At 39.5% G+C, this 17,672-nt stretch overlaps 1 protein-coding gene across 3 annotated transcripts in view; it reads right to left on the bottom strand.

Annotated features, from left to right (window-relative positions):
• The window catches only part of LOC129822439 (voltage-gated potassium channel subunit beta-1-like), a 225,187-nt gene that overhangs the window by 9,913 nt on the left and 197,602 nt on the right, over positions 1-17,672 (bottom strand). For all 3 annotated transcript variants that reach the window (XM_055880722.1, XM_055880720.1, XM_055880723.1), the window contains exons 7-8: positions 17,092-17,135; positions 15,623-15,709 (exon numbers count right to left, since the gene is read on the bottom strand). In XM_055880722.1, coding sequence (XP_055736697.1) covers positions 15,623-15,709; positions 17,092-17,135 — 131 coding nt within the window. The remainder of the gene's footprint in view (positions 1-15,622; positions 15,710-17,091; positions 17,136-17,672) is intronic.

The following is a 17,672-nucleotide window of genomic DNA, read 5'->3' as shown; positions in this document are numbered from 1 at the left end:
TCAATCATTGACTGATTTGTACCAAACAGGAGAGCTAAACGACTGTCAGTGTGGGCTCAGCGACACGGACAACTGATGCTCACCAAGATAAAAACACTAAAAGAGATGACGTAATGAAGAGAGACAGAGAGAAGGAGAGACAGGTTGAGTAAAATAAATCAAATGTGATCTAACTAAAGAAAACGGCAATGGGTCAGAAGAGGGGCAAAGATTCAACTCCTCACTGTATTCTATTTCTGCTGCTCGCTTTTCTTTAATTGTGGTACAAGAACACACACACACACCAGTAATTAACATCCGCAGGTTCATACAACTCACACAGAGCTCAGTAAATACCATTGTGTATCTCTCGCTCTCTCTCTCTCTCTCTGTCTCTCTCTCTCTCTCTCTCTCTCTCTCTCTCTCTCTCTCTCTCTTTCTCTCTCTCTCTCTCTCTCGCTCTCTCTGTCTCTCTCTCTCTCTCTCTCTCTCTCTCTCTCTCTCTCTCTCTCTCGCTTTCTCTCGCTTTCTCTCTCTCTCTCTGTCTCTCTCTGTCTCTCTCTCTCTCTCTCTCAATTACATTCAAAGGGGCTTTGTTGGCATAGGAAAGAATGTTTACATTGTCAAAGCAAGTGATATAAGCATTCACAAATTAACATTAAACACAAGAGAAAGCTGTTTGAAATGTTATATTATTAACTATGTACCGTGTTGTTATTAACTATGTACCGTGTTGTTATAAACTATGTACCGTGTTGTTATTAACTATGTACCGTGTTGTTATTAACTATGTACCGTGTTGTTATTAACTATGTACCGTGTTGTTATTAACTATGTACCGTGTTGTTATTAACACTGTACCGTGTTGTTATTAACTATGTGCCGTGTTATTATAAACCCTGTACCGTGTTGTTACTAACTATGTACCGTGTTGTTATAAACTATGTACCGTGTTGTTATTAACCCTGTACCGTGTTGTTACTAACTATGTACCGTGTTGTTATAAACTATGTACCGTGTTGTTATTAACCCTGTACCGTGTTGTTATTAACTATGTACCGTGTTGTTATTAACTATGTACCGTGTTGTTATTAACACTGTACCGTGCTGTTATTAACTATGTACCGTGTTATTAACTATGTACCGTGTTGTTATTAACGCCGTACCGTGTTGTTATTAACGATGTACCGTGTTGTTATTAACCATGTACCGTGTTGTTATTAACGCTGTACCGTGTTGTTATTAACTATGTACCGTGTTGTTATTAACGCCGTACCGTGTTGTTATTAACTATGTACCGTGCTGTTATTGACTATGTGCCGTGTTGTTATTAACACAGTACCGTGTTGTTATTAACTATGTACCGTGTTGTTATTAACTATATACCGTGTTGTTATTAACTATGTACCGTGTTGTTAGTAACCATGTACCGTGTTGTTATTAACCATGTACCGTGTTGTTATTAACGCTGTACCGTGTTATTAACTATGTACCGTGTTGTTATTAACGCTGTACCGTGTTGTTATTAACTATGTACCGTGTTGTTATTAACGCTGTACCGTGTTGTTATTAACTATGTACCGTGTTGTTATTAACCATGTACCGTGTTGTTATTAACGATGTACCGTGTTGTTATTAACTATGTACCGTGTTGTTATTAACCCTGTACCGTGTTGTTATTAACTATGTACCGTGTTGTTATTAACTATGTACCGTGTTGTTATTAACGCTGTACCGTGTTATTAACTATGTACTGTGTTGTTATTAACTATGTACCGTGTTATTAACTATGTACCGTGTTGTTATTAACGCTGTACCGTGTTGTTATTAAACATGTACCGTGTTGTTATTAACTATGTACCGTGTTGTTATAAACGCTGTACTGTGTTATTAACTATGTACCGTGTTGTTATTAACCATGTACCGTGTTGTTATTAACTATGTACCGTGTTGTTATTAACTATGTATCGTGTTGTTATTAACGCCGTACCGTGTTGTTATTAACCCTGTACCGTGTTGTTATTAACCATGTACCGTGTTGTTATTAAAACTGTACCGTGTTGTTATTAACGCCGTACCGTGTTGTTATTAACTATGTACCGTGTTGTTATTAATAATGTACCGTGTTGTTATTAACTATGTACCGTGTTGTTATTAACACTGTACCGTGTTGTTATTAACTATGTACCGTGTTGTTATTAACCCTGTACCGTGTTGTTATTAACTATGTACCGTGTTGTTATTAACACTGTACCGTGTTGTTATTAACCCTGTACCGTGTTGTTATTAACCCTGTACCGTGTTGTTATTAACCATGTACCGTGTTGTTATTAACCATGTACCGTGTTGTTATTAACGCTGTACCGTGTTGTTATAAACGCTGTACCGTGTTGTTATTAACGCTGTACTGTGTTATTAACACTGTACCGTGGTGTTATTAACGCTGTACTGTGTTATTAACACTGTACCGTGGTGTTATTAACCCTGTACCGTGTTATTAACCATGTACCGTGTTGTTATTAACTATGTACCGTGTTGTTATAAACGCTGTACTGTGTTATTATTAACACTGTACCGTGTTGTTATTAACTATGTACCGTGTTGTTATTAACTATGTACCATGTTGTTATTAACTATGTACCGTGTTGTTATTAATACTGTACCGTGTTGTTATTAACCCTGTACCGTGTTGTTATTAACCCTGTACCGTGTTGTTATTAACCCTGTACCGTGTTGTTATTAACCCTGTACCGTGTTGTTATTAACCCAGTACCGTGTTGTTATTAACACTGTACCGTGTTGTTATTAACTATGTACCGTGTTGTTATTAACTATGTACCGTGTTGTTATTAACTATGTACCGTGTTGTTATTAACACTGTACCGTGTTGTTATTAACGCTGTACCGTGTTGTTATTAACGCTGTACCGTGTTGTTATTAACGATGTACCGTGTTGTTATTAACGATGTACCGTGTTGTTATTAACTATGTACCGTGTTGTTATTAACCATGTACCGTGTTGTTATTAACCATGTACCGTGTTGTTATTAACCATGTACCGTGTTGTTATTAACCATGTACCGTGTTGTTATTAACCCTGTACCGTGTTGTTATTAACTATGTACCGTGTTGTTATTAACGTCGTACCGTGTTGTTATTAACTATGTAGCGTGTTGTTATTAACGCAATACCGTGTTGTTATTAACACTGTACAGTGTTGTTATTAACCATGTACCGTGTTGTTATTAACGATGTACCGTGTTGTTATTAACTATGTACCGTGTTGTTATTAACTCTGTACCGTGTTGTTATTAACCATGTACCGTGTTGTTATTAACGATGTACCGTGTTGTTATTAACTATGTACCGTGTTGTTATTAACGCTGTACCGTGTTGTTATTAACGCTGTACCGTGTTGTTATTAACGCTGTACCGTGTTGTTATTAACTATGGACCGTGTTGTTATTAACGCTGTACCGTGTTGTTATTAACGCTGTACCGTGTTGTTATTAACTATGTACCGTGTTGTTACAAACGCTGTACCGTGTTGTTACTAACTATGTACCGTGGTGTTATTAACTATGTAATGTGTTGTTATTAACTATGTACCGTTTTGTTATTAACGCTTTACTGTGTTGTTATTAACTATGTACCATGTTGTTATTAACCATGTACCGTGTTGTTATTAACGCTGTACCGTGTTGTTATTAACCCTGTACCGTGTTGTTATTAACTATGTACCGTGTTGTTATTAACTATGTACCGTGTTGTTATTAACTATGTACCGTGTTGTTATTAACTATGTACCGTGTTGTTATTAACTATGTACCGTGTTGTTATTAACTATGTACCGTGTTGTTATTAACTATGTACCGTGTTGTTATTAACTATTTACCGTGTTGTTATTAACTATGTACCGTGTTGTTATTAACCCTGTACCGTGGTGTTATTAACCATGTACCGTGTTGTTAACCATGTACCGTGTTGTTATTAACTATGTACCGTGTTGTTATTAACTATGTACCGTGTTGTTATTAACTATGTACCGTGTTGTTATTAACTATGTACCGTGTTGTTATTAACTATGTACCGTGTTGTTATTAACTATGTACCGTGTTGTTATTAACTATGTACCGTGTTGTTATTAACTATGTACCGTGTTGTTATTAACTATTTACCGTGTTGTTATTAACTATGTACCGTGTTGTTATTAACCCTGTACCGTGGTGTTATTAACCATGTACCGTGTTGTTATTAACTATGTACCGTGTTGTTATTAACCCTGTACCGTGTTGTTATTAACGCCGTACCGTGTTGTTATTAACGCTGTACCGTGTTGTTATTAACTATGTACCGTGTTGTTATTAACCATGTACCGTGTTGTTATTAACGCTGTACCGTGTTATTAACTATGTACCGTGTTGTTATTAACGCTGTACCGTGTTGTTATTAACTATGTACCGTGTTGTTATTAACGCTGTACCGTGTTGTTATTAACTATGTACCGTGTTGTTATTAACCATGTACCGTGTTGTTATTAACGATGTACCGTGTTGTTATTAACTATGTACCGTGTTGTTATTAACCCTGTACCGTGTTGTTATTAACTATGTACCGTGTTGTTATTAACTATGTACCGTGTTGTTATTAACGCTGTACCGTGTTATTAACTATGTACTGTGTTGTTATTAACTATGTACCGTGTTATTAACTATGTACCGTGTTGTTATTAACGCTGTACCGTGTTGTTATTAAACATGTACCGTGTTGTTATTAACTATGTACCGTGTTGTTATAAACGCTGTACTGTGTTATTAACTATGTACCGTGTTGTTATTAACCATGTACCGTGTTGTTATTAACTATGTACCGTGTTGTTATTAACTATGTATCGTGTTGTTATTAACGCCGTACCGTGTTGTTATTAACCCTGTACCGTGTTGTTATTAACCATGTACCGTGTTGTTATTAAAACTGTACCGTGTTGTTATTAACGCCGTACCGTGTTGTTATTAACTATGTACCGTGTTGTTATTAATAATGTACCGTGTTGTTATTAACTATGTACCGTGTTGTTATTAACACTGTACCGTGTTGTTATTAACTATGTACCGTGTTGTTATTAACCCTGTACCGTGTTGCTATTAACTATGTACCGTGTTGTTATTAACACTGTACCGTGTTGTTATTAACCCTGTACCGTGTTGTTATTAACCCTGTACCGTGTTGTTATTAACCATGTACCGTGTTGTTATTAACCATGTACCGTGTTGTTATTAACGCTGTACCGTGTTGTTATAAACGCTGTACTGTGTTATTAACTATGTACCGTGTTGTTATTAACGCTGTACCGTGTTGTTATTAACGCTGTACTGTGTTATTAACACTGTACCGTGGTGTTATTAACCCTGTACCGTGCTATTAACCATGTACCGTGTTGTTATTAACTATGTACCGTGTTGTTATAAACGCTGTACTGTGTTATTACTAACACTGTATCGTGTTGTTATTAACTATGTACCGTGTTGTTATTAACTATGTACCATGTTGTTATTAACTATGTACCGTGTTGTTATTAATACTGTACCGTGTTGTTATTAACCCTGTACCGTGTTGTTATTAACCCTGTACCGTGTTGTTATTAACCCTGTACCGTGTTGTTATTAACCCTGTACCGTGTTGTTATTAACCCTGTACCGTGTTGTTATTAACCCTGTACCGTGTTGTTATTAACACTGTACCGTGTTGTTATTAACTATGTACCGTGTTGTTATTAACTATGTACCGTGTTGTTATTAACTATGTACCGTGTTGTTATTAACGCTGTACCGTGTTGTTATTAACGCTGTACCGTGTTGTTATTAACGCTGTACCGTGTTGTTATTAACGCTGTACCGTGTTGTTATTAACGATGTACCGTGTTGTTATTAACGATGTACCGTGTTGTTATTAACCATGTACCGTGTTGTTATTAACCATGTACCGTGTTGTTATTAACCATGTACCGTGTTGTTATTAACCATGTACCGTGTTGTTATTAACCCTGTACTGTGTTGTTATTAACTATGTACCGTGTTGTTATTAACGTCGTACCGTGTTGTTATTAACTATGTAGCGTGTTGTTATTAACGCAATACCGTGTTGTTATTAACACTGTACAGTGTTGTTATTAACCATGTACCGTGTTGTTATTAACGATGTACCGTGTTGTTATTAACTATGTACCGTGTTGTTATTAACTCTGTACCGTGTTGTTATTAACCATGTACCGTGTTGTTATTAACGATGTACCGTGTTGTTATTAACTATGTACCGTGTTGTTATTAACGCTGTACCGTGTTGTTATTAACGCTGTACCGTGTTGTTATTAACGCTGTACCGTGTTGTTATCAACTATGGACCGTGTTGTTATTAACGCTGTACCGTGTTGTTATTAACGCTGTACCGTGTTGTTATTAACTATGTACCGTGTTGTTACAAACGCTGTACCGTGTTGTTACTAACTATGTACCGTGGTGTTATTAACTATGTAATGTGTTGTTATTAACTATGTACCGTGTTGTTATTAACGCTTTACTGTGTTGTTATTAACTATGTACCATGTTGTTATTAACCATGTACCGTGTTGTTATTAACGCTGTACCGTGTTGTTATTAACCCTGTACCGTGTTGTTATTAACTATGTACCGTGTTGTTATTAACTATGTACCGTGTTGTTATTAACTATGTACCGTGTTGTTATTAACTATGTACCGTGTTGTTATTAACTATGTACCGTGTTGTTATTAACTATGTACCGTGTTGTTATTAACTATGTACCGTGTTGTTATTACCTATGTACAGTGTTGTTATTAACCATGTACAGTGTTGTTATTAACGATGTACCGTGTTGTTATTAACTATGTACCGTGTTGTTATTAACTCTGTACCGTGTTGTTATTAACCATGTACCGTGTTGTTATTAACGATGTACCGTGTTGTTATTAACTATGTACCGTGTTGTTATTAACGCTGTACCGTGTTGTTATTAACGCTGTACCGTGTTGTTATTAACTATGGACCGTGTTGTTATTAACGCTGTACCGTGTTGTTATTAACGCTGTACCGTGTTGTTATTAACTATGTACCGTGTTGTTACAAATGCTGTACCGTGTTGTTACTAACTATGTACCGTGGTGTTATTAACTATGTAATGTGTTGTTATTAACTATGTACCGTGTTGTTATTAACGCTTTACTGTGTTGTTATTAACTATGTACCATGTTGTTATTAACCATGTACCGTGTTGTTATTAACGCTGTACCGTGTTGTTATTAACCCTGTACCGTGTTGTTATTAACTATGTACCGTGTTGTTATTAACTATGTACCGTGTTGTTATTAACTATGTACCGTGTTGTTATTAACTATGTACCGTGTTGTTATTAACTATGTACCGTGTTGTTATTAACTATGTACCGTGTTGTTATTAACTATGTACCGTGTTGTTATTACCTATGTACCGTGTTGTTATTAACTATGTACTGTGTTGTTATTAACTATGTACTGTGTTGTTATTAACTATGTACCGTGTTGTTATTAACTATGTACCGTGTTGTTATTAACTATGTACCGTGTTGTTATTAACCCTGTACCGTGTTGTTATTAACCATGTACCGTGTTGTTATTAACTATGTACCGTGTTGTTATTAACCCTGTACCGTGTTGTTATTAACCATGTACCGTGTTGTTATTAACTATGTACCGTGTTGTTATTAACTATGTATCGTGTTGTTATTAACGCCGTACCGTGTTGTTATTAACGCCGTACCGTGTTGTTATTAACCCTGTACCGTGTTGTTATTAACCATGTACCATGTTGTTATTAACCATGTACTGTGTTGTTATTAACTATGTACCGTGTTGTTATTAACTATTTACCGTGTTGTTATTAACTATGTACCGTGTTGTTATTAACCCTGTACCGTGGTGTTATTAACCATGTACCGTGTTGTTATTAACTATGTACCGTGTTGTTATTAACCCTGTACCGTGTTGTTATTAACCATGTACCGTGTTGTTATTAACTATGTACCGTGTTGTTATTAACTATGTATCGTGTTGTTATTAACGCCGTACCGTGTTGTTATTAACTATGTACCGTGTTGTTATTAACTATGTACCGTGATGTTATTAACTATGTACCGTGCTGTTATTAACTATGTACCGTGTTGTTAGTAACCATGTACCGTGTTGTTATTAACCATGTACCGTGTTGTTATTAACGCTGTACCGTGTTATTAACTATGTACCGTGTTGTTATTAACGCTGTACCGTGTTGTTATTAACTATGTACCGTGTTGTTCTTAACGCTGTACCGTGTTGTTATTAACTATGTACCGTGTTGTTATTAACCATGTACCGTGTTGTTATTAACGATGTACCGTGTTGTTATTAACTATGTACCGTGTTGTTATTAACCCTGTACCGTGTTGTTATTAACCATGTACCGTGTTGTTATTAACTATGTACCGTGTTGTTATTAATGCTGTACCGTGTTATTAACTATGTACTGTGTTGTTATTAACTATGTACCGTGTTATTAACTATGTACCGTGTTGTTATTAACGCTGTACCGTGTTGTTATTAAACATGTACCGTGTTGTTATTAACTATGTACCGTGTTGTTATAAACGCTGTACTGTGTTATTAACTATGTACCGTGTTGTTATAAACCATGTACCGTGTTGTTATTAACTATGTACCGTGTTGTTATTAACTATGTATCGTGTTGTTATTAACGCCGTACCGTGTTGTTATTAACCCTGTACCGTGTTGTTATTAACCATGTACCGTGTTGTTATTAAAACTGTACCGTGTTGTTATTAACGCCGTACCGTGTTGTTATTAACTATGTACCGTGTTGTTATTAATAATGTACCGTGTTGTTATTAACTATGTACCGTGTTGTTATTAACACTGTACCGTGTTGTTATTAACTATGTACCGTGTTGTTATTAACCCTGTACCGTGTTGTTATTAACTATGTACCGTGTTGTTATTAACTATGTACCGTGTTGTTATTAACCCTGTACCGTGTTATTAACCATGTACCGTGTTGTTATTAACTATGTACCGTGTTGTTATAAACGCTGTACTGTGTTGTTATTAACTATGTACCGTGTTGTTATTAACTATGTACCATGTTGTTATTAACTATGTACCGTGTTGTTATTAATACTGTACCGTGTTGTTATTAACCCTGCACCGTGTTGTTATTAACCCTGTACCGTGTTGTTATTAACCCTGTACCGTGTTGTTATTAACCCTGTACCGTGTTGTTATTAACCCTGTACCGTGTTGTTATTAACACTGTACCGTGTTGTTATTAACTATGTACCGTGTTGTTATTAACTATGTACCGTGTTGTTATTAACTATGTACCGTGTTGTTATTAACGCTGTACCGTGTTGTTATTAACGCTGTACCGTGTTGTTATTAACGCTGTACCGTGTTGTTATTAACGCTGTACCGTGTTGTTATTAACGATGTACCGTGTTGTTATTAACCATGTACCGTGTTGTTATTAACCATGTACCGTGTTGTTATTAACCATGTACCGTGTTGTTATTAACCATGTACCGTGTTGTTATTAACCCTGTACCGTGTTGTTATTAACTATGTACCGTGTTGTTATTAACGTCGTACCGTGTTGTTATTAACTATGTAGCGTGTTGTTATTAACGCAATACCGTGTTGTTATTAACACTGTACAGTGTTGTTATTAACCATGTACCGTGTTGTTATTAACGATGTACCGTGTTGTTATTAACTATGTACCGTGTTGTTATTAACTCTGTACCGTGTTGTTATTAACCATGTACCGTGTTGTTATTAACGATGTACCGTGTTGTTATTAACTATGTACCGTGTTGTTATTAACGCTGTACCGTGTTGTTATTAACGCTGTACCGTGTTGTTATTAACGCTGTACCGTGTTGTTATTAACGCTGTACCGTGTTGTTATTAACTATGGACCGTGTTGTTATTAACGCTGTACCGTGTTGTTATTAACTATGTACCGTGTTGTTACAAACGCTGTACCGTGTTGTTACAAACGCTGTACCGTGTTGTTACTAACTATGTACCGTGGTGTTATTAACTATGTAATGTGTTGTTATTAACTATGTACCGTGTTGTTATTAACGCTTTACTGTGTTGTTATTAACTATGTACCATGTTGTTATTAACCATGTACCGTGTTGTTATTAACGCTGTACCGTGTTGTTATTAACCCTGTACCGTGTTGTTATTAACTATGTACCGTGTTGTTATTAACTATGTACCGTGTTGTTATTAACTATGTACCGTGTTGTTATTAACTATGTACCGTGTTGTTATTAACCCTGTACCGTGTTGTTATTAACCATGTACCGTGTTGTTATTAACTATGTACCGTGTTGTTATTAACTATGTATCGTGTTGTTATTAACGCCGTACCGTGTTGTTATTAACTATGTACCGTGTTGTTATTAACTATGTACCGTGATGTTATTAACTATGTACCGTGCTGTTATTAACTATGTACCGTGTTGTTAGTAACCATGTACCGTGTTGTTATTAACCATGTACCGTGTTGTTATTAACGCTGTACCGTGTTATTAACTATGTACCGTGTTATTAACTATGTACCGTGTTGTTATTAACGCTGTACCGTGTTGTTATTAACTATGTACCGTGTTGTTATTAACGCTGTACCGTGTTGTTATTAACTATGTACCGTGTTGTTATTAACCATGTACCGTGTTGTTATTAACGATGTACCGTGTTGTTATTAACTATGTACCGTGTTGTTATTAACCCTGTACCGTGTTGTTATTAACTATGTACCGTGTTGTTATTAACTATGTACCATGTTGTTATAAACGCTGTACCGTGTTATTAACTATGTACTGTGTTGTTATTAACTATGTACCGTGTTATTAACTATGTACCGTGTTGTTATTAACGCTGTACCGTGTTGTTATTAAACATGTACCGTGTTGTTATTAACTATGTACCGTGTTGTTATAAACGCTGTACTGTGTTATTAACTATGTACCGTGTTGTTATAAACCATGTACCGTGTTGTTATTAACTATGTACCGTGTTGTTATTAACTATGTATCGTGTTGTTATTAACGCCGTACCGTGTTGTTATTAACCCTGTACCGTGTTGTTATTAACCATGTACCGTGTTGTTATTAAAACTGTACCGTGTTGTTATTAACGCCGTACCGTGTTGTTATTAACTATGTACCGTGTTGTTATTAATAATGTACCGTGTTGTTATTAACGCCGTACCGTGTTGTTATTAACTATGTACCGTGTTGTTATTAACTATGTACCGTGTTGTTATTAACTATGTACCGTGTTGTTATTAACTATGTATCGTGTTGTTATTAACGCCGTACCGTGTTGTTATTAACGCCGTACCGTGTTGTTATTAACTATGTACTGTGTTGTTATTAACTATGTACCGTGTTGTTATTAACTATGTACCGTGTTGTTATTAACTATGTACCGTGTTGTTAGAAACGCTGTACCGTGTTGTTATTAACTATGTACCGTGTTGTTATTAACGCTGTACCGTGTTGTTATTAACGCTGTACCGTGTTGTTATTAACGCTGTACCGTGTTGTTATTAACGCTGTACCGTGTTGTTATTAACGCTGTACCGTGTTGTTATTAACTATGTACCGTGTTGTTATTAACGCTGTACCGTGTTGTTATTAACGCTGTACCGTGTTGTTATTAACTATGTACCGTGTTGTTATTAACTATGTACCGTGTTGTTATTAACTATGTACCGTGTTGTTATTAACTATGTACCGTGCTGTTATTAACTATGTACCGTGTTGTTATTAACGCTGTACCGTGTTGTTATTAACTATGTACCGTGTTGTTATTAACGCTGTACCGTGTTGTTATTAACGCTGTACCATGTTGTTATTAACTATGTACCGTGTTGTTATTAACGCTGTACCGTGTTGTTATTAACTATGTACCGTGTTGTTATTAACTATGTACCGTGTTGTTAGAAACGCTGTACCATGTTGTTATTAACTATGTACCGTGGTGTTATTAACGCTGTACCGTGTTGTTATTAACACTGTACCGTGTTGTTATTAACGCTGTACCGTGTTGTTATTAACTATGTACCATGTTGTTATTAACTATGTACCATGTTGTTATTAACTATGTACCGTGTTGTTATTAACTATGTACCGTGCTGTTATTAACTATGTACCGTGTTGTTATTAGCGCTGTACCGTGTTGTTATTAACTATGTACCGTGTTGTTATTAACGCTGTACCGTGTTGTTATTAACCCTGTACCGTGTTGTTATTAACGCTGTACCGTGTTGTTATTAACTATGTACCATGTTGTTATTAACTATGTACCATGTTGTTATTAACGCTGTACCGTGTTGTTATTAACGCTGTACCGTGTTGTTATTAACTATGTACCGTGTTGTTACAATGTGCTAAAAGTAGAAATGACAAAGGAAAATAAATGAACAGATAAATATCTCTTTCTCCCTCCCCCACTTTTTCTCTCTCTAGCTGTTTCACTATCTCCCCCCTCTCTTTCTATCTCAATTCAAGGTCTCTCCCGCTCCCGCTCCCTCTCCCCCTCTCTCTCTCTCTCTCTCTCTCTCTCTCTCTCTCTCTCTCTCTCTCTCTCTCCCTCCCTCCCTCTCCCCCTCCCTCTCCCTATCTCTCTCGTGCTGCACTGTCTGCAAGGAGTGAAAGCCAATTCATGGCTGATCTGAAAAAGTAGTCAGAGTCTCTGAATGAAGGTGCCTCTGGAGACCACACAGAGCTCATAATGCATCGCTGTGCACCTCCCAAATGTTGTTACAATGCGGAGGGCTCCTTATAAATCCACATTTACATGATTGGTTGACGGTAGGTGGGGGCGGAATGTCCTGTATAAACACAAACTCACTTCCTTGATAACCTTCTTCACAACAGCTCTAATTAACAGCACTGGGCTGCTCCTCAAAGCGCAAGGAGTATGACTGACTTCTGCAGAGGCCGTATCACCGTAAATGCTGCACGGTCAATGCAGAAGCCAGATTGACCATGCAGAGCCTTTAAGGCGGGAACAGATGGCAGATTGATTAGGCTTTTAAGGGGTACCAGAAGCTGGAGATGGTCCATCACACAATGGTGCTATAGTGAGAACAAAATGAGTGGGAGAGGAGGGAGGTGGAGGAGTGAAAAGGAGAATGTTATGTCAGAATCATTTTCTATTGGGAGTCCTTGGTCAGGATGTGCTTGACAAAGACAGCTTTATGAAACACAAGCACTATGAGACATGAGGGGCTAAACAGCTTTACGCTCTCATCACCACAGACTGATCTACATTCATCTCTCTCTCTCTCTCTCTCTATCTCTCTCTCTCTCTTTCTCTCTCTCTCTTTCTCTCTTTCTCTCTTTCTCTCTCTCTCTCTCTCTTTCTGCTTTTTCACACTTTCTCCTTATTCACTCTATGAACAATGTTTTTTAAAAGCCAAAGAATATTAACAAAAGAACAAGACTGACTGAAGAACTTTGCATTTGTTTGTTTCGATGTTTCAAGATGTGCATGGGTTCATTGTGCTTGTTGATGTGTCTGTGTGAGAGTGAGTTCCACAGGAAACAGCACATTGTTTCTGATTCTTTTTACTACCACCACCAGCCCCCAGTGGTCCCCATAGGAACCGTCTTCAGTCCAAACAGTCAAGGCCAGGAATTCACTTTCTGACTTTCTTTGATATATATAATTACATTTATATATACAGTTGAAGTCGGAAGTTTACATACACTCAGGTTGGAGTCATTAAAACTCGTTTTTCAACCACTCCACACATTTCTTGTTAACAAACTATGGTTTTGGCAGGTCGGTTAGGACATCTACTTTGTGCATAACACAAGTAATTTTTCCAACAATTGTTTACAGACAGATTATTTCACTTATAATTCACTGTATCACAATTCCTGTTGGTCAGAAGTTTACATACACTAAATTGACTGTGCCTTTAAACAGCTTGGAAAATTCCAGAAAATGATGTCATGGCGTTAGAAGCTTATGATAGGCTAATTGACATTATTTGAGTCAATTGGAGGTGTACCTGTGGATGTATTTCAAGGCCTACCTTCAAACTCAGTGCCTCTTTGCTTGACATCATGGGAAAATCAAAATAAATCAGCCAAGACCTCAGAAAAAAAAGTAGACCTCCACAAGTCTGGTTCATCCCTGGGAGCAATTTCCAAATGCCTGAAGGTACCACGTTCATCTGTACAAACAATAGTACGCAAGTATAAACACCATGGGACCACGCAGCCATCATACCGCTCAGGAAGGAGACGCGTTCTGTCTCCTAGAGATGAACGTACTTTGGTGCGAAAAGTGCAAATCAATCCCAGAACAACAGCAAACGACCTTGTGAAGATGCTGGAGGAAACAGGCACAAAAGTATCTATATCCACAGTAAAACGAGTCCTATATCGACATAACCTGAAAGGCCGCTCAGCAAGGAAGAAGCCACTGCTCCAAAACCACCATATAAAAGCCAGACTACGGTTTGCAACTGCACATGGGGACAAAGATCGTACTTTTTGGACAAATGTCCTCTGGTCTGATGAAACAAAAATATAACTGTTTGGCATTAATGACCATCGTTATGTTTGGAGGAAAAAGGGGGACGCTTGCAAGCCGAAGAACACCATCCCAACCGTGAAGCACGGGGGTGGCAGCATCATGTTGTGGGGGTGCTTTGCTGCAGGAGGGACTGGTGCACTTCACAAAATAGATGGCATCATGATGGAAGATAATGATGTAGATATATTGAAGCAACATCTCAAGACATCAGTCAGGAAGTTAAAGCTTGGTCGCAAATGGGTCTTCCAAATGGACAATGACCCCAAGCATACGTCCAAAGTTGTGGCAAAATGGCTTAAGGACAACAAAGTCAAGGAATTGGAGTGGCCATCACAAATCCCTGACCTCAATCCTATAGAAAATGTGTAGGCAGAACTAAAAAAGCGTGTGCGAGTATGGAGGCCTACAAACCTGACTCAGTTACTCTGTCAGGAGAAATGGGCCAAAATTCACCCAACTTATTGTGGGAAGCTTGTGGAAGGCTACCCGAAACGTTTGACTCAACTTAAACAATTTAAAGGCAATGCTACCAAATACTTATTGAGTGTATGTAAACTTCTGACCCACTGGGAATGTGATGAAAGAAATTAAAGCTGAAATAAATAATTCTCTCTACTATTATTCTGACATTTCACATTCTTAAAATAAAGTGGTGATCCTAACTGACCTAAGACAGGGAATTTTTACTAGGATTAAATGTCAGGAATTGTGAAAAACTGAGTTTAAATGTATTTGGCTAAGGTGTATGTAAACCTCCGACTTCAACTGTATATGCTGTATAGATAGATAGATAGTAAACCTCAGTATGAACTGAAATCTTGATACTCTCTGGTTGTTAGTCTGGTAGAGCAACACATCTACTGCTTCCTGCCAATCCAATTGTAGTATTTCAGGCTATGAGACTAATCAACCAACTGCCCTCCTGACTTAGACAGGTTGCTCGGTCCCCGATGAAGAATGCTAAAAGACTGACTCACCCTCCATGGGTGTGTTGGTGTCGGGGCGGTTTGCAAAGACCACGTCTACGTATTCCAGCTGCAACCTCTGGAGAGAGCCCTTCAGACCTGGACAGAGAGAGGAGGGAGAGGAGAGGAAGGGAGGGGCGAGGAGGATGGGAGAGGAGAGGAGAGGAAGGGAGGGGAGAGGAAGGGAGGGGAGAGATGAGAGGAGGACGGGAGAGGAGAGGAAGGGAGAGAGAGGAGGACGGGAGAGGAGAGGACGGGAGAGGAGAGGAAGGGAGGGAGGGGAGAGGAGGACGGGAGAGGAGGACGGGAGAGGAGAGGAAGGGAGGGAGGGGAGAGGAGGACGGGAGAGGAGGACGGGAGAGGAGAGGAGGACGGGAGAGGAGAGGAAGGGAGGGGAGAGGAGGACGGGAGAAGAGAGGAAGGGAGAAGGATAGGAAGGGAGAGAGAGATGAGAGGAGGGGAGAGGAGGACGGGAGAGGAGGAGGGTTGAGGAGAGGAGAAGAGGAGGGGAATGGAGAGGAGAGGTGGGGCGAGTGGGGGACGGGAGAAAAGGAGAGGAGAGAGGAGGAGTGTTGAGGAGGGGATAGGATAGGAGGGCAGAGAAGAGGAGGAGGGGAGGAGAGAAGAGGAGGAGGGGAAATATCAATCAATACAGTTCACAGGGGAGAGACTGGGTGAGACAGGGTGAGATAGGGTGAAACACGGCGAGACAGAGTGAGACAGGGTAAGATAAGGTGAGACACGGTGAGACATGGTGAGACAGAGTCAGACACAGTGAGACAGGGTGAGACAGGGTAAGATAAGGTGAGACATGGTGAGACAGGGTGAGACAGGGTCAGACACGGTGAGACAGGGTGAGACATGGTGAGACAGGGTCAGACACAGTGAGACAGGGTGAGACAGGGTGAGACACAGTGAGACAGGGTAAGATAAGGTGAGACACGGTGAGACAGGGTCAGACAGGGTCAGACACAGTGAGACAGGGTGAGACAGGGTGAGACACAGTGAGACAGGGTGAGACAGGGTCAGATAGGGTGAGATAGAGTGAGACAGGGTCAGACACTGTGCGACAGGGTGAGACAGGGTCAGACACTGTGAGACAGGGTGAGACACTGTGCGACAGGGTGAGACAGGATGAGACAGGGTGAGACAGGGTGAGACACTGTGCGACAGGGTGAGACACTGTGCGACAGGGTGAGACAGGGTGAGACACTGTGCGACAGGGTGAGACAGGGTGAGACAGGGTGCGACAGGGTCAGACAGGGTGAGACAGGGTGAGACAGAGTGCGACACTGTGCGACAGGGTGAGACACTGTGCGACAGGGTGAGACAGGGTGAGACACTGTGAGACAGGGTCAGACAGGGTGAGACAGGGTGCGACAGGGTCAGACAGGGTGAGACAGGGTGAGACAGGGTCAGACAGGGTGAGACAGGGTGCGACAGGGTCAGACAGGGTGATGCGGGTGCCTGTGTGGTCTTACCTTCAATAATGTGTTTCCTTGAAAGGCCTCTCTCAGTCTCTGCTCTGTGGGCACAGACACAGACATAGACACAGGCACGGGCACGGGCACAGACACAGGCACGGGCACGGGCACAGACACAGACACAGACACAAACACATGCACAGACACAGATACAGACACCGGCACAGACACAGACACACAGGCACAGACAGGAGAGAAAAACTGCAGATTAAAATCTGTTTCTCAACTCACTGCTGGTAGTCAACTTACATGGCTCTACTGCTGTGTCCTTATCAGTGCTTTCCTGCTTGTGTGTGTTTGTGTGTGAGTGTGTTTCATGTACAGTAAGTGTGCGAGTGCATCATGGAGCTGTGACTGCCACCACGCACCATGGAGCTGAGAGGCTATATAAAACCTCTGCAGCCTCTGCAACAGAGGCAGAGCAGAGCAGGAATGTATGATAGTGAAGAGGTACAGAGGCAGAGCAGAGCAGGAATGTATGACAGTGAAGAGGTACAGAGGCAGAGCAGAGCAGGAATGTATGACAGTGAAGAGGTACAGAGGCAGAGCAGGAATGTATGACAGTGAAGAGGTACAGA

This window comes from Salvelinus fontinalis, chromosome 24 (genome assembly GCF_029448725.1).
Source record: "Salvelinus fontinalis isolate EN_2023a chromosome 24, ASM2944872v1, whole genome shotgun sequence".
Classification (NCBI taxonomy): Eukaryota; Metazoa; Chordata; class Actinopteri; order Salmoniformes; family Salmonidae; genus Salvelinus; species Salvelinus fontinalis.
This window is presented reverse-complemented; position numbering and strand designations above follow the sequence as displayed.